This window comes from Contarinia nasturtii, unplaced genomic scaffold (genome assembly GCF_009176525.2).
Source record: "Contarinia nasturtii isolate CC-2019 unplaced genomic scaffold, AAFC_CNas_1.1 Cnas_scaffold_2678, whole genome shotgun sequence".
In the NCBI taxonomy this organism is placed as follows: Eukaryota; Metazoa; Arthropoda; class Insecta; order Diptera; family Cecidomyiidae; genus Contarinia; species Contarinia nasturtii.
In genome coordinates this window covers 1,522,430-1,537,574 of record NW_022199997.1, presented here as the reverse complement: position 1 = coordinate 1,537,574, position 15,145 = coordinate 1,522,430, and the positions used below count along the sequence as shown (strand labels likewise).

Sequence of the window (15,145 nt, the reverse complement as noted above, 5' to 3'; positions counted from 1 at the left end):
TTGGATTCACCAGAAAATAATAAAACTTATTAGAGGCATTAATGCACTAGAAACCTTACAACATCGGCCAAAAACATTTCATGATAAAGTTCAACGTCGCCATCCCAGAGACCATTGTATGTTTTGAAATTAATATTATAATTTATTATTTTCTAAGATTTTAACGAAAAAATAATATTAAAAAAAAACACTTTTTGTTATATTTTTCAATAAAAATTTGAAGCGAACTGAGTTAACCAAATAACTGACGACGTTTGCTGTGAAGCCAACTTCACTGTCAATGCAAAACAGAAATGCACATTTTGTAACGTCACTGAATTTGTACGCTTATTAGAAAAAAGACTAGAAAAAGACCAGAAAAAAAACTAGAAAAACTTAGAGAGAATTAGGGAACATTAGAAAATATTAAACGAAAATTAGACGAAATAGGTAACCGTGCCTTCTCCCTATAGCTTTTAGTACATCATAATAATTATAATTGTATTATTTTCAGTTTGAAGCATTTTCACCATGGCCGATAATCGAAAACGAGACGCATTTACCGTACGTCAAACAAACATTCAATATTTCGATTTAAATCATCGAAAATCAACGAAACTAACTGACATGAACTGTGATTGTATCGGGCAAATATTACAAAAATTGAATGTAGAGGATTTGATAAGTGCGGCCGAAACAAATCAGAAGCTTAAATTCGTAACCGATATGGCGTTCTATGCTAAATACAGAAACAATAAATTCATGCTTAACGCACCACCGCTCGATAGATTAGTTGAATTTACGAATTCGTTTGCCGAACATCAAAAAATCATTATAAAAAGTACAGAACTTACAACCAAACTGATAAGGATTTTTGGGCACCACATTTCTATGGTAGAAGTATGGGGAAGGGGACTTAAAATAGATACAGATTTTAACGAAATAGAACAATACATTCAAAAATATTGTTTAGAATCACTTACCTCATTTGTAGCAATTAATTATCCTGACAACGTTCTGTGCAATTTGAAAGGCACATTTAAAAACGTTGAAAATATTTGTTTTGGAGGTGCAAGATTTAATACGAAATTAACAGAACGAATAAGACAAGTTTTTCCAAATGTACGGGTAATGCAATTTCAAAGTGTAAAAATTGAGCCATCAGTATTCAAAATAAACAATTTCCCAAATATGGAGCACCTGCGAATGGATATTAGCGACGGAGACCGTTTAACGACCAGAAGTATTCGATCAGCCATCGTTTCAAATCCAAATCTTCAGAAAATAGATCTATATGAACATTTTGAAGCAGAAACGTATGAGTTTATTGCCAGGGAACTGCCGAATCTTCGAGCGCTCACCATATATTATTCAACGTGGCATTTTGAGCATTTCAAAGGAACGCCAATTCGTTATAAATGCGTCGAAGATCTTTCTTTTTTTTGGAATAATGATGATGATGTCGATTTTGTGGAACCCAAACCTGGCGCTGTATTTTCGTTTGATCGTCTCAAAGAAGTATACATTGCGTGTTGGGCCGGACATGTGAACAGTTTAGTTCAATTTGCAAATGCAAATCCGACAATTGAAAAGATAACCCTAAATGTAAATATTGTCGATGGTCTTTTACCTTCCATTGGAAAAGAATTGGCAAGATATTCTGCCTTGAGACAAAATCGTGTTGAGATTCTATTAAATGTGGAATCAAATGATATGACTGTAGCTGAAACTTTAAATTTTCTGAAAGCTAATCAATATTTAGCCAAATTCAGTATGAACTGTAACAGTCTAGAAGAAATGGAAACGCTGCGCACAAGCATAACACCACCTTGGAAAACAACTGAGTTCTTAACCTTTGCAAAAATGATTATATTTGAGAAAAGTTTGGTTTAAAATGATCGTAATTTCGTTTGATATAACTCTAATGAAAAAATAAAATAAATGATAGTACAAAAACTAAAAACGGATTTTTTTTTTTCAGTACAAGCATCCCTTTGAAAAGGTCATATCAATTAACAGTTGCTTTCAAGGAACAGCTAGTTCCACTTGTTCAACATTTTTCTTGAAACCTTTAGAAAAACAACAAGACCTTAGAACAATTATATGACAAAATACTTGAATAAATTTGATGCATTTGAAATCAAAAATAAAATTGGTTTTAACATAATCTATAAATAGAAAACCCTGGAACAATGAGACCAACATTTCGAAATGTCAATTTTTGGAATTAAATGTCACTTCTGCACTGAACGTCAAGTCATAACTTGTCAAACGTTGATCATTCACCTGTTGTTGTCAGATAGTTCGTGCGTCCACAAATTTATATTTATTGTATAAAATGTATTGAAGAGAAAATTTGCATTCACAATCAGATCAATTCTTCCGTAAAAGGTAAAAATACAATCTACCTACTTTTGATTGAGCTTATAGAACGTATTTATATTATTTTGTTCGACTTTCCTATCAAAATTGAAATCGGCATCATAATTCTTGTAGTTTTCCATTCCAAACTATTTAAGTAGTTGTATCAATCGTTCACAATGAAAAAATCAGTCCAGTTAAGATCCGAGAAGCAATACAAACAAAATCAAATAAACAAATGCAAAATGTTTATGTAAAAAAAATAACGAAACAAAGGAGCAGAATTTGGAACTGTTTGCGTTTTTCGATATAAGATTATTTTACTTTTTAAAATGTTTTCATTTCTGAAAAAATGTTGTTGTTGTTTTTTCAGAATCAACCAATTCAACCAAAAGTAAATTGAAAGCAAATCAAGTTCAAAAAACCATCAAAATGAGCGACGAATCCGGTGATGTTGAAAGAAAAGTTGCAACTGAAATTAAGAATGTAATTGAAGCCGATGCACAAAATCCAGTTGCTGTTGCTGTTGCTGATGACGAATCACCCATGCTCAAGATTTACATTGACGGTTTTGAAGAAATACTTGAATATCTCTCAACGACCGACATCCTTTCTCTTCGTCAAACTTGCAAGTGTCTCCAGAAAGTGATTGACAATTACATAAAGGGGAAGCTTCCAGCAATCAAAGTCGGATATGGAAAGGAAATTCTTCATAAAGATTGTAAGCTTCCCTCCAGTTGTGCCAAATTGATCAAGCAAATCACTGTTTGCTCGAGTGCAGTGGACATTGGAAGCATTGGCAAAATCGAAGACATCCTGGGCAATGTCGAAAAGTTGATAGTTTCAGGTACTCTTGAACTTGAATCCCGCAAAACGCTTCTCCAATGTTGCACCAGTTTGAAGTACCTCAGCTGTCCATACATTCGTGGAAGAATGGTCGGCAACGAAAACGAATGGTTACTTCAAACGTATCCAACCCTTGAACACCTTGAAATGGTCGACATGGATCATAGTGATGAAATGTCAATGCCTGAATTGAAAATATTCCTCGAACTTAATCCGAATGTTCGACGTTTTTCAACGTTTTCCACTCTGCCGCTTAAATTGATGTTGCAGTCTTTGTTGGGTTCAAAAGTCAAATTGGATCAATTGGACATTGCTGTGAATTGTCTTTTGACGGAAATGGTAGATTGTCTCGATTTGCTGAACCGTTTGTATGATGAAGGTATCTATGTTGTCTTAAGCTATATGAATTTATTTTCTTTTGCAATTTCATTTTCATTATATGTTTCCATTATTTCGATTATTTCAATTCTTTTCTTCTGTGATTCTTCACTATAGGTGTATACAAGCGTTTGCATTTCTATGCCAGATTTATATACAATACTGATGAAATAAATCAAATCGCCTCAGTTAGCGGTTTGGAAAAACTTTATCTCGCCGTTGTAATGACAAGTCCCAGTCTACCACATTTGCCAGAACTCAAAGAATTTTGCATCATGATGGATGAAGATCCGGATGAAGCATTTAGTTTTGAAACGGTTGCCAAGGATTTGGTAAACGTGGAACGTGTTTATTTGCGTCTCGTCGATTCAGACCAGCTCACCCAACTCATTCGCCACGCACCAAAAGTCAAAGAAATCAAAGTCGAGCAATTAGTTGAAGGCACGTACTTTGAACGACTCGTCATCGATTTGCCAGCCTTGAACAATGAACGGAAACAATTGGCCGGCGCATGCAAAATTACTCTATACGTTGATGACTTTGTCTTCGTTACCACGAAATATGCACTCTTTCAAACTGATTTCAGCAAGATTGAATTGAAACGAGCTGACGCCGTCGAATGGGAACATTCAATTTTTTATTGAAACTCAGTAAATCTCAAACTGTCATCGTAGACATATTTAGTTATTAAGAAAATGACGTTTTTTAAGATAAAATTATGGCATAGAAGTGTGTGATCGTACAATAATCAAAATAATGTAATTGATTCGTATGGCAAGCTACATACAAAAGATATTTTAAACACACATATTCTTAAACAACATTAACCGATCAACGTAACTTTAGTTAAACTTGAGACATAAATAAACACATATTTTCAATTAAATATTTCCAACAAGCTTTGGATTAAAACTAACCACGTTTAGGGATCAACAGAGAACAGTTTAAAAAACAGCTCTTGCAAAATGCCGAGAAATTTCTGTTGAAATTAGAAAATGAAAATTATGACAAGTATCCTTTCATTGTACCGAATTGCGCGTGTGGGGAAATGTTGCAAACGTCACAGCCATTGGTAATACCTTGGAACACAGATTAAATAACATTAGAAAAGTCGGAAATAAATTTCAACTGAAAAATAATGCCGGTGAAATGATGCCACTAATCTAACCACAATTCTTTCAACTGAAATAAACGTACTGAGAGAAGTGTTGTAAAAAGTAAAATGAATGTTGCTATCAATTTTAATGTTTCTTGATGTAGATTTATAATCAATAAAATGAATATTTTGAATTCCTATATTTAAATTTAATAATAATATACAATCATTGTTAATGATAATTCAATAAATAAAATAATGGTTCCATATCAGAAGCGTCTGTGTTTTTATTCCATTTTGTTTGTTCAATTAAAATATTTTCAGTTTCGATGCGAATCAAGTGTTAATATAAATAATACATTACCATTAAACAGGCTACAAATCATTCATAAGTTTATATTTTGCTGCGTCAGCAAATTCGGTTTTCGTATTGTAATGGCACAATAAACACTTCCATGTTACATACACCATATCGTTTTGTAAACAATTTTCATTGCGCCGTAGTTTGTATTGAAAATAAAATTCCTACATTCCTTTTGCCCAAATTAATTTCTTCCCTCGCCTGGATCGATAAAACGAAATTTCGAAATTGAAAGATGATACTAAAATATGATTTTTCCCGCTCAGCGGCGTTGCAGAGGATAGTAGATGAATCCAATGTTTTCAAAAAAATGTCGACCAATTGTTACGGAATATTAAAAATATATTCTCATTTTATTCACCGTCGAACTATTACGTATAAGCTTGAAATTCAACATCGATTTAAAAACAAATGATTTGATTTCTAATGAATTTTGCGGAATGTTGGCACTTCGTACGGTTAATATCAAGATTTGATATTGGATAGTAATTCCATCGCAAAAATGAAAACCATATATATTGTTATTGAATGGCAGCATTGCAATTGAATGCACAGATGTGCAAGTTAAAACCGAACAAAATGTAAATATTGTAGACTATTACTTAAAATCTCAAAAATATAAAACCATTTAACATTTCAATCAATTTTCCATTCAAAAAACCCTCTTCGTAATAGTAACTGACTTAATTTTTTAAGTTTCTCAAGTTCACATAAAGTACGATCAAGTACTATACTTAGATGACAGTCTTAGGTACGCATGCATATGACATTTCAGCGTGGTAATGTTGCTGTTTACTATAGCACGTTGTTTTCGGAAATCCATACATTTCGATTGTGCGTACAACGATTTAGTTTCAAATTCTATTCAAAATAATATCGAAAATCCAGAAAGATGCCAAAACTACGTAAATTGCGAAAAGCGAAAAAGTTTCGTTACAATGTGAATCGTAAACGATTAAACAAACAGAAACTGAGCACCGGACAAATCAAATGGTAAATATTTGTGTGCATTTAAATGATTTCAGTGGATTTTGTCGTCGTGTTACTTATGAATTTTCTTTTCCAATTTTGAAACAGTAAGGAAATCAAAAATGTTTGGGAGGACCGAAAAACGATAACAGCCAATTTGAAAGATATCGGCTTGGGCTGGGACCCGAATAAAATCATTAAAATTCCAAATGCACATGCGGAACGTGTGCAAGTAATCAAGAAAATGCATGGATTTGTCGAAGAAGAAAACACCGTCGAGCCAAAGCCAGTGAATCGGTCAAAAGGATTTGTTATGGAACAAATGGAAGCCGATGCTAATGCTCTTCGAGAATCGAATTTCAGGTATTAATCATTTAATAATAATCCAGATATAAGATTTAAATTTCAATTACACATTTCAGATTACCAAAAGGTGTCGTTGCTCATATCACTTACATGATGGACAAGCACAAATTGAACTATAAAGCCATGGTACTTGACCAGAAGAATTATGATCAGTGGACATGGAAACAGTTCAGAGCGAAATGCCGAAAATTGATGTCGATTCCCGAGCAATTTGAGAACTATCTTCAAAGCAGAAATCTGGATGAAAACTCATTCGATTGGATTGAATATGAGTCGGACAGTGAAATATAAGTGTTTCCATTTAATTAGAATAAAATAAAATAAATTTAAACTGAAGTCGCATGAGTGTTCAATTTCTTTGACTTTTAACCCTCTAGCTCTTCTTATACATAGCAACAGTATTCTGATTGCATGGGAAACTTCCCAGGGAAAGCTTTGACAACCTGAAAAATGAATGAAATTAAAGGAAAGGCGGGTTGTGTGGTTTTTTGTTCTGTTGTTGATTTGATATTTATTGCATGCTTTGTCCAATATGCATCCAAAATCAGTAGTTAATATACCATTTAAATAATATTCACAATACGTACAATATGAGTTGATGCAAATGTAAATACAAAATGAAACGATCAAAACGGTCTATTTAAACAAGGTAGATTGGAGGATTAAATTATTATGTGAACAAAGAAAAGTATATATTCTGACATCAAACTGTATAGATAATTAGATATTCGGTTCGTTAGTCTATTTCATTATGAATGTACGTACACGACGTTTTCACGTATGACCATTACAATGCTACCGTTTGAAAACGTTTTGCGTTTATAATAAATTGTTTCGCCAAATGAAAAATATTTGGCGATTCGACTTTTGTGACCTATTGATAATTCGTTCTTTTATTGGAAGTTTATGCACTTTGCTTGCAATTGAAAATTCGATTGGTTTATTTTTGTTTTTGTTCTCTTTTTGAGTTTTTTTTTTATCTTGTTCATTTATTAGTTTTAGAATTAAGTTTTGCTGGTATGGATTAAATGGTTGTTGTTTTTTTTTTTTGAATTCTGATGATTTATATTTTGTTTGCGTTCGATTTTGCTTGGGTGGTTTAGGGAGGCTAAAATCTCTTTAGTCTTCCTCCTCAGATTCTGATTCTTCTTCTGCATTTTGAAGCCATTCAATGAATTTCTTCATTTGTTCCAAGAAGTGCATTTTTCCCTTTTGTGAGTGTCCATCCTTGTACCATTTTAAAACGGCCTCTTCCGAAACAATTCCAGCTGCAACAAATAAAAATAAATTAAAATTATAATAAACGAAATCAGATGTCGAATTTATGTGTTTTGTGTATTCAATTTCAGAAAAGATATGGTATTTTCGTTGTAAATGTAGCACAATGGTTTATAAGAGACGACCGATCGAAAAATGCGCGGAATGCCTCTAGATCGAGAGTGTTAAATTTATCTAGCAACAATGTTGATAATTCAAGGAGAAAGTCCTTTAAACTATTTTATAATTTTATTGCGATATATGTTGATCCACATCAATAAATTCAAAGTGGACCAAACAAAAAACCATATCGACTCTGTTCCTTGAATAAAACTGAAGAAATTCAAAACATTTTTTTTTTAAATGTAACATAATGGTTTATAAGAGACGACCGATCGAAAAATGCGCGGAATGCCTCTAGATCGAGAATGTTAAATTTATCTAGCAATAATGTTGATAATTCAAGGAGAAAGTCCTTTAAACTATTTTACTATATTGCTGTGAATGCGGGATGCATGCAATTCAATTGAATCTTACCTTGGTAGAATAAAATGATGATTTTTTGGAACGCTTTCATGAAATTCATGTTTTCATAGCAGAATTCTTGCACCTTTAAAATGAGTGAGAGCTCAGCCTTTTCGGTAGATGCAAATGCCGTTAAAAGTTGAGTGTACTGTTTGAGATGCTTCAATGCTTGATCGGTGACCAATTCTTCCTTTTTGTTCCATTCGCCCAATGACATAACCGTCGTCCAAATCAAACTGACCACTTCGTGATCGGCAATGTTGGATTTTTGAGCCAACTCACGAATGTCAGAAATGATCTCCTTGTGCGTTTTATTATCTCGGATGTCATCGTTGAGAACCTTTTTGATTGAAGAAAAAATAAACAAAAAAAATATAGAATTAAAAAAAAACTCAATCATTGATTTTTCAATCACTTGAAATGGATAAGTGATTTTGTCAAATTCTTCATTGACATCGGGATCCATTGATCGGAAACAAATGTAAGCAAAAGATTTAATTTATTCTTGCACCCAAATTTTTTTCTCGAAAATTTTAAAAGAATCTCTTTGGCACATGCACCAAATAAAACTCTTTCCTAAAGTGCAACAACTGAATGTTTGATAGTTTGTTGAAAAAATACGTACTTGTGTCAATTCCCGCTTTGCTTCGTGGCTTGCTTGAGCCTTGTGCAATTTCACTACTTCCGCCAAGCCTTTATCAATGAAAACTGATTTTAAGTATTCTTCTGTTTGCTTTTTCGTCGGGAAAAAATCCATAAGTCTATAAAATTCCACACAAAAAATAAAAATTAGAAAATAGATCAATAAATAATTAAAAAAAAAAGAAAACAATTGAAAGAAGAACAATTGTTGAGGGAAGAAAACGTGTTGAATATCTTGAAAAACCAATTATTGAAGTTGAATGCATTTGGCAGAACTGTACATTTGACTGTAACCGTCTTACATTCTCAATTAATCGGACAAGTAATAGAAATTCATGGTTTATGCTATAGCACATTTTCGACACCGATTTTTGGTAGAAAAATCCATGGAATCAGTTCTAATGAAGTGCATGCATATAATCAATGGGAGTAGTGATAGTCTTACCTGCTTTCAATGTTGCCCTTCTTAAGGATCTGGACCAATGAAGACATTCCTTTCTCTTGCTTAATTGTCAAGCAAACTTCAAGGAAAAAGTCAATAGCAATTTCATCTTTAATGAGATGCTCATTGATCAAGGACAACAAAACGGTTGGCGGAACTGAACCATTGGCTGCAAAAATGTAGAAAAAATGGAAAAAGTAAATGCATAATTCAATTTTTTGTTGTTGTCATATTTGTATGTGAAAGTCTATGATATGTGTTAGATTATTTTCTAGCCATAATACCACTTTGGTTGTTATGGCCTGTTGAATGTCTAATTTCTCTGTCCAGTTCATGGGAAGTAATAATTCCTAATTAATACCAGAATTATTAGGCAAAAACTGGAGGCATATATATCGTACAAAACGATAGTGTTTGACCAATAAAAGCTTAAGTTTTTTGTTGGTTTTGTTGAGAACACAGTAACAATATTCAAATCGAAAGTATAAAATATCGTCAGTATTGTTTTCATGGTCTTTGATTTATCCAGAAATAGGAAGTAACAATTCCTGATGAACACACAATGGAATCATTAGGCAAAATCTGGATTCTTAAAGTAAATAGCAACTTATAAATTAAAAATGAATTTGTAAATGTACTAACCAATCCAAAGGGCAGTCATGCGCGCCAATTTGGTACGTTCACTTGGAGTAAAACCCTTGATGAAGATCAACACTTTCTTCATTTCCTCCTCAAACATCTTCTCCAGATATTTATATCGACGCATGAGCTTGTAGAATACCTGCTCCTGTTGGCGCATGGATTCCATATCTTCAGATGCGCGGAAGATACAATATTCAGTACTTGGTTTCTCGCCATCTTGCGAAATCGAGCCACCAGGAACCAAGAGACCACCAGCAATCAAGATATCAAACAACACCTCGCCGTAGCGGCGGTAATCCAGTTTATTACCAGCACCGTCCAAATACTTCGAAATAGATTCTAAATCACTGCCATTCTTTTCAAGACCAGCAATGACCGCATCACGGAATCCCGTGGGGTCGTATTTCTCTTTTTCATCTGAACAAATGCAAGAAAAACAAAAACAAAAAACACATCCAATCAATTAAATGAAAATAAAGCGAAAACAAAAGTTCGGATCTAATGGAGTAATTCAGACAATAAATGTAAACCTGTTGATAAGAAATAGACAAATAAACAAAAACTAACCTCTTTTTCTGGTCTTGATGCGTTGACCTGATAGTACTGGTCTTTCGATTTTCTGACTCATACAATAAATTGCTGAAACAAAAAAAAATTGCGAAAATGTTCACATAAATTCAATGTAATATTTCTATGTTTTATTTTATTTTCAATCTACAAAAACTTTCTGTTGAACGCGTGAAATTTATTTTCAAACACACAAGAACGAAAAGATAGCAAAAAATATCACAATATTCGAAAAAAGGCGAGGAAAAAATGTTACGAAAAACACATTAAAAATGAAGAATTTTCCGATTTTACGATTTTCTAACCTAAAAACGAACGTGAATCAGTTTTAAGTACCAAAAAAAATTTATACAGTTTCACATATAGAACGGCTTCCGGAATTTTGGTGGCGCTTCAAAGACCGGGTTCGTGAACAAAAAAAAAATCAGTTAAATTACCTGTGGGATTTAATATCCCGCCTATTTAAATATTAAAAAATTAAAAAAAAAATCACAAATAGTTAAAACTAACGAAAAATGTGGAATAAATGTGTTTCACTTAATACTATATCGCGTTGTACAGTTACTTTTGAGTCAGAAGACGAATGAAAGAATGTGGAAAAAAATGGAAAGAAATGAGCACACGACAGCTCATCAAAAAATATTTGGAAATGAATGTGTTGCGATCGGTCGACTGCTTTTGTAGCGCTGAGTGTCGCCGCACCGCATTTCGAATCGGTGTGAAAATGCGAACCGGTTCGATTGCTAATGACACAATACTCGGAAAAAAGTCGCCGTTCCAATGAATACGTGCAAACAAACACATTGGCAACAAGTTGAACGCATTATGCGTCATCAGATTGTCGACACAACAGTTCTACTCTTTTTTTGTCATGAAAATCGTGTATGAATTCAGGTATAACAATCCAATACTGTGGCAAACGTAACGCTCACACATACACGTATGCATGACAATTAGAAAAGAAATTGGCAGAATGAAGATAGCCCATTAACAAATGTTGCGAATCGTTACGGTGTGAACAAAGAGCAATACATTGAAAGCATTCAAGAAAGTACTAGAAAAAAAATCATTTCAAGGCAATGCTACTTTTCACTTTGAACTTTGTCACGTTTTGTCTCGTTTGGCAGACATCGAATATGCGTGTCATTTAAATGAACATAACCTTATTCTTTTGTGGAATGAAAAGGCTTATTTGTCTCCGCATTTGAAAGAAGCAAATAAAATGCAAACAATTTTTGATTCGAATTGATGCCATAATTATGAAAAAAATGACCATCAAAATGTATTACGAAACATTGAAGATTAATTGAAAGTTTACTTGAGTCGACCCCATTCGATTTGATCACAACACGAATAAGTGTTCACGAGGAAATTCACTGTTAATTTGACACGTTTTTATTGAATGCAATTGAAACAAAAGTTAATTTACTTTATATTGTACACACAACACACACGGTATGCGGAAAAGTTGTAAAGGCAAACTGGTTGCTTATATTTTATAAAACAAAACGAAAACAATCAATTGACCTATTCCATTATCTAAACGAACTATGCATGTTTGATTAACGATATTCGAATACATTTCAAAATATAAATAAAAATAAACAACAGAAAGAAAATTGAAAAGAAAGAAAAGAATGCAAAAGAAAAAAATAAAACAAAATAATTGTCTCTTACTTTTAAACTTTTGTCCCAAATAAAAACAAAAACGTAAATAAAAACTTCGATATACGGTTTGTTAATTTGCACGCACACTCTGGTTATTGGTTGGCGAAAAAGTCACGCACTATTCGTTGAAAATATAATAATAAATTAACACAAATGAATAAAAGAAATCGAAATAATATGAATGAAATGAAATTGAACACCAACAAAATTCAATCGACTACAATTAAAATACGGCAAAACTTGATATTTGATCGAAATCGTTCGTTCTACGATTCTTTTCCTATTCGCTTTGTCTCTATGTCAATGTCGTAGGTGTTCGTATTTGAGAGAATGAAAAAGAAGAATCCACAATCGATATATCGAATAGGCAACGAAACCTATTTGTGGATTGAATTTCAATGTGGAACTAGAATACAAGGTAACACCTTTATTGCTGTGTTAGTGTATGCGTCATATTGAACGCGTGTATGTGTTTATGACAAAAATATTTGTCTTTGTACAATTTTCATTCGAAAAGAGGGGTTTTATTGTATAAAATATTAAAAATCATTTAAAAAATTAATCAGAAACATGTCGTGGTGGCAAAAAAAAAATATTCAGCCAATGGCGACCCGAATGCTAGGCACACACAAAAAATGAATTATGGAAGCCTAACAAAAATAAAAAGAAAGATGGACGTCTATTCATTGGTATATCCTCTATTTCATCATTTGATGAGATTTTTTTTTTTTAATGGCAAATTCTTACCATAAAAGACGAGGAATTTTCATATCAATTTAATTTCGGAGTTTTAAGCAACCGAATTATTGGATTATTGAACAAAACATTTTAATAGAGAAAATTTAATGAAATGGAAAATACATTGTAACAACAAAAAGAGACAACGAATATACGAATTTCATTTAAGAAACTTCACTTAAATTGAACGGCAATTTTGGAAAAAACAAAATTTCTATTTTTTATTTAATTTTAATGGATTAACTTACAGAAAAATAATCAAAAATTGGTTCGGCTCCACAAAAATATGTGAAAGACAATGTCGTCTGGACTTTTTAACTTGGATTTTACACACACACGTCGTGCTATGCTTGCAATGAATATGCAAATGATAACGAGAATGAACCAGCCTCCATTGTGGATGACAAAATGAACCGATAAAGTGTGTTTGCGCAAACGGAATGCGGTTTGACGTTTCCGATGTTTTTTCATGAACCGATTCATTCATTCCAATATGACAATACTAAAAATTCCGCAATTAAAATTGTTTCAATACAATTCGAAATTACAATTATTTCATTCGCAAAGACAAATTGAGAAAAAATTGAGCGAATTTTGATGAAAATTTCAAATTAAATGAGATATCATTACTTATATGTATCAAAAATGTGTTCCGGTTCTGTGCATAACGTCAAAACTATCACTTGATTCAAATGTCAATTGAAATCATCTGCCTGAATCAGTCCAAAGATATCACAATAATAAGAGATGGCTGCAATTACATTATTCACTAAATTTTCAACAGGACTCAGGGTTCGTAAATAAAATTTACAATTTTCTATTTAAAAAGATCTCATATGATATATACTATGATTGATTTCTTTAACATTTTTACAAATATGAACGTATTGTGTTGGCTTTTAGGTTATGTTTTTTTTAAATTTTAGTGCAAATTTCCGTGAATGTTTTCCAATTCTGATAATAGTTGTTCAATGGTTATTTTTTAAAAATTAAAGGCTCAGAGTGGTGTCCTGTCTCAATGTCTCAATATACCATATAATCAGCAACCAAGCCGTAATCATTCAAAGCATTGGAATCCAAAATTTAAGTGGTTGCGAGCAAAGAAATTCATCAAAGTAGATTTACCAAATTTCCATGAGAAAGAAAATGAAATCAGCAAAGAAGAAAGAAATCGACGAATGAAAGAAAGAGGAGCAAAGCCAGCCAGGCCTTGGCAAGAGCGACCAATTGTTTTAGCCTGTGTAAGTTAAGCTTTTCTGTGTAAATAACAACAGCTTTTTGGGCATCGCAGAGGTTCAAGCACTTTTCTTCAAAGTGCGGCTCTTTTTTGTATTTGGCTGCAATACTTGAAAAAAGTGCGAGAACCCACTAGAGCCGGTGCAATAGTTCTGATAACACAATTTTTTATCAAATTTGATTACGACTTCATTTGTTTCTTGCATTCAACAGACAAGTGGTATATTCGAACCATATATTCCGCCAGAAGGTGACGGTAAACTATCGAAATTCACAGCGGGTGGTGCTAAACAAACTTACGATTTTTTGGAAAAAAAATCCAAATCAATGATGGCCGTTCGTAAGATTCGCGGTTTCGAAGAGGATTTTTCGCCCAAAGATTTTGCACAAACTGCTCAGGATATCTATGTTCGTGCCCATGAGGCGCTTATCAGTAAAGATGAAAGTGCACTACGTGAAAGTATCACAGAACGATTGTATCCTGAAATTAAATTTAACACAAAAAACGTTACAATTCGATGGAAATTCTTGGGATCGATTGAACCGCCACGAGTTGTGCACGCACGTCAAACGAATCTCATTTCAAAGGAGAACATTTTCGCTCAAATCACCGTTCGCATGCACACACAACAATCGTTAGCAATTTATGATCGATTCGGTCGGTTAATGCATGGCAGCGAGATTCTTGCAAAGGATGTGCTTGAGTATGTTGTATTTGAAAAGAACATATCGAATTTATACGGCGAATGGCGAATGCACGATAAAATCGTACCACCTTGGGCCGAACCAAAAGAACCATCACCATCCACTTACCGCTATATCGAACGAGAAGAAGAGGATGAAATGCTCAAAGAAACGATTAATAATAATGACGATCAAGAACAAGCCATCGAAGCGGTTCAAATAGAAGATCAAAGTAGCCAAACGAAACCACCTCCTGTTGCAATTGCATAGGTTAATTCGTTGTATAAAAAATATTTTAAACAAATAAAAGTATCTATATATTGACAGAGAAAAAACAATCGCAGTGTGTTTGTGTTGCGAGAAAAGTAAGACGGAGTTAAAATTTTAT

The 15,145-nt window shown here is 33.1% G+C and overlaps 5 protein-coding genes across 8 annotated transcripts; 4 read left to right on the top strand and 1 right to left on the bottom strand.

Moving 5' to 3' along the window:
* Positions 1 to 254: 254 nt before the first annotated feature.
* On the top strand, positions 255 to 1,925 carry LOC116348773. Its single transcript, XM_031779885.1, has 2 exons — positions 255 to 429; positions 494 to 1,925. Exon 2 carries the CDS (start codon positions 511 to 513, stop codon positions 1,870 to 1,872), a length of 1,362 nt encoding a protein of 453 aa, XP_031635745.1. The 5' UTR covers positions 255 to 429; positions 494 to 510; the 3' UTR covers positions 1,873 to 1,925.
* A 330-nt stretch (positions 1,926 to 2,255) lies between these two features.
* LOC116348765 lies at positions 2,256 to 4,807 on the top strand. Its single transcript, XM_031779875.1, has 3 exons — positions 2,256 to 2,370; positions 2,714 to 3,565; positions 3,682 to 4,807. The coding sequence occupies exons 2-3, from the start codon at positions 2,773 to 2,775 to the stop codon at positions 4,206 to 4,208; spliced, it is 1,320 nt and encodes a 439-aa protein (XP_031635735.1). The 5' UTR covers positions 2,256 to 2,370; positions 2,714 to 2,772; the 3' UTR covers positions 4,209 to 4,807.
* Positions 4,808 to 5,801: 994 nt separating this feature from the next.
* On the top strand, positions 5,802 to 6,692 carry LOC116348732 (nucleolar protein 16). Its single transcript, XM_031779814.1, has 3 exons — positions 5,802 to 6,014; positions 6,099 to 6,353; positions 6,413 to 6,692. The coding sequence occupies exons 1-3, from the start codon at positions 5,914 to 5,916 to the stop codon at positions 6,645 to 6,647; spliced, it is 591 nt and encodes a 196-aa protein (XP_031635674.1). The 5' UTR covers positions 5,802 to 5,913; the 3' UTR covers positions 6,648 to 6,692.
* Positions 6,693 to 6,837: 145 nt separating this feature from the next.
* LOC116348730 (protein krasavietz) lies at positions 6,838 to 13,219 on the bottom strand. 4 transcript variants are annotated; one of them, XM_031779809.1, is made up of 8 exons: positions 13,086 to 13,219; positions 12,109 to 12,217; positions 10,432 to 10,503; positions 9,865 to 10,281; positions 9,226 to 9,391; positions 8,764 to 8,899; positions 8,151 to 8,478; positions 6,838 to 7,624 (listed from the first exon to the last, which is right to left on the bottom strand). In XM_031779809.1, exons 3-8 carry the CDS (start codon positions 10,490 to 10,492, stop codon positions 7,476 to 7,478), a joined length of 1,257 nt encoding a protein of 418 aa, XP_031635669.1. In that variant the 5' UTR covers positions 10,493 to 10,503; positions 12,109 to 12,217; positions 13,086 to 13,219; the 3' UTR covers positions 6,838 to 7,475. The 4 variants fall into 4 exon arrangements, with proteins under 4 accessions (XP_031635669.1, XP_031635670.1, XP_031635672.1 ...); XM_031779810.1 differs by lacking the exon at positions 13,086 to 13,219 and adding an exon at positions 12,304 to 12,321; XM_031779812.1 differs by lacking the exon at positions 12,109 to 12,217 and having other exon boundaries at positions 13,086 to 13,210.
* A 237-nt stretch (positions 13,220 to 13,456) lies between these two features.
* LOC116348731 (probable 39S ribosomal protein L45, mitochondrial) lies at positions 13,457 to 15,095 on the top strand. The gene is made up of 3 exons (XM_031779813.1): positions 13,457 to 13,629; positions 13,833 to 14,078; positions 14,287 to 15,095. The coding sequence occupies exons 1-3, from the start codon at positions 13,585 to 13,587 to the stop codon at positions 15,025 to 15,027; spliced, it is 1,032 nt and encodes a 343-aa protein (XP_031635673.1). The 5' UTR covers positions 13,457 to 13,584; the 3' UTR covers positions 15,028 to 15,095.
* The last annotated feature ends 50 nt before the right edge of the window (positions 15,096 to 15,145 follow it).

Bases quoted from the DNA above. Each gene is read 5' to 3' on its own strand.
- LOC116348773 (XM_031779885.1), top strand. From the start codon at position 511: ATGGCCGATAATCGAAAACGAGACGCATTTACCGTACGTCAAACAAAC.
- LOC116348765 (XM_031779875.1), top strand. From the start codon at position 2,773: ATGAGCGACGAATCCGGTGATGTTGAAAGAAAAGTTGCAACTGAAATT. The intron at 3,566-3,681 runs GTATCTATGTTG...TCTTCACTATAG, and splicing joins GAACCGTTTGTATGATGAAG to GTGTATACAAGCGTTTGCAT.
- LOC116348732 (XM_031779814.1), top strand. From the start codon at position 5,914: ATGCCAAAACTACGTAAATTGCGAAAAGCGAAAAAGTTTCGTTACAAT. The intron at 6,015-6,098 runs GTAAATATTTGT...ATTTTGAAACAG, and splicing joins AGCACCGGACAAATCAAATG to TAAGGAAATCAAAAATGTTT. The intron at 6,354-6,412 runs GTATTAATCATT...TACACATTTCAG, and splicing joins CTTCGAGAATCGAATTTCAG to ATTACCAAAAGGTGTCGTTG.
- LOC116348730 (XM_031779809.1), bottom strand. From the start codon at position 10,492: ATGAGTCAGAAAATCGAAAGACCAGTACTATCAGGTCAACGCATCAAG. The intron at 8,900-9,225 runs GTAAGACTATCA...GGAATTTTATAG, and splicing joins AAGGGCAACATTGAAAGCAG to ACTTATGGATTTTTTCCCGA. The intron at 7,625-8,150 runs GTAAGATTCAAT...TATTTGTTGCAG, and splicing joins CATCATTTTATTCTACCAAG to CTGGAATTGTTTCGGAAGAG.
- LOC116348731 (XM_031779813.1), top strand. From the start codon at position 13,585: ATGGCTGCAATTACATTATTCACTAAATTTTCAACAGGACTCAGG. The intron at 13,630-13,832 runs GTTCGTAAATAA...TAAAAATTAAAG, and splicing joins AATTTTCAACAGGACTCAGG to GCTCAGAGTGGTGTCCTGTC. The intron at 14,079-14,286 runs GTAAGTTAAGCT...TGCATTCAACAG, and splicing joins GACCAATTGTTTTAGCCTGT to ACAAGTGGTATATTCGAACC.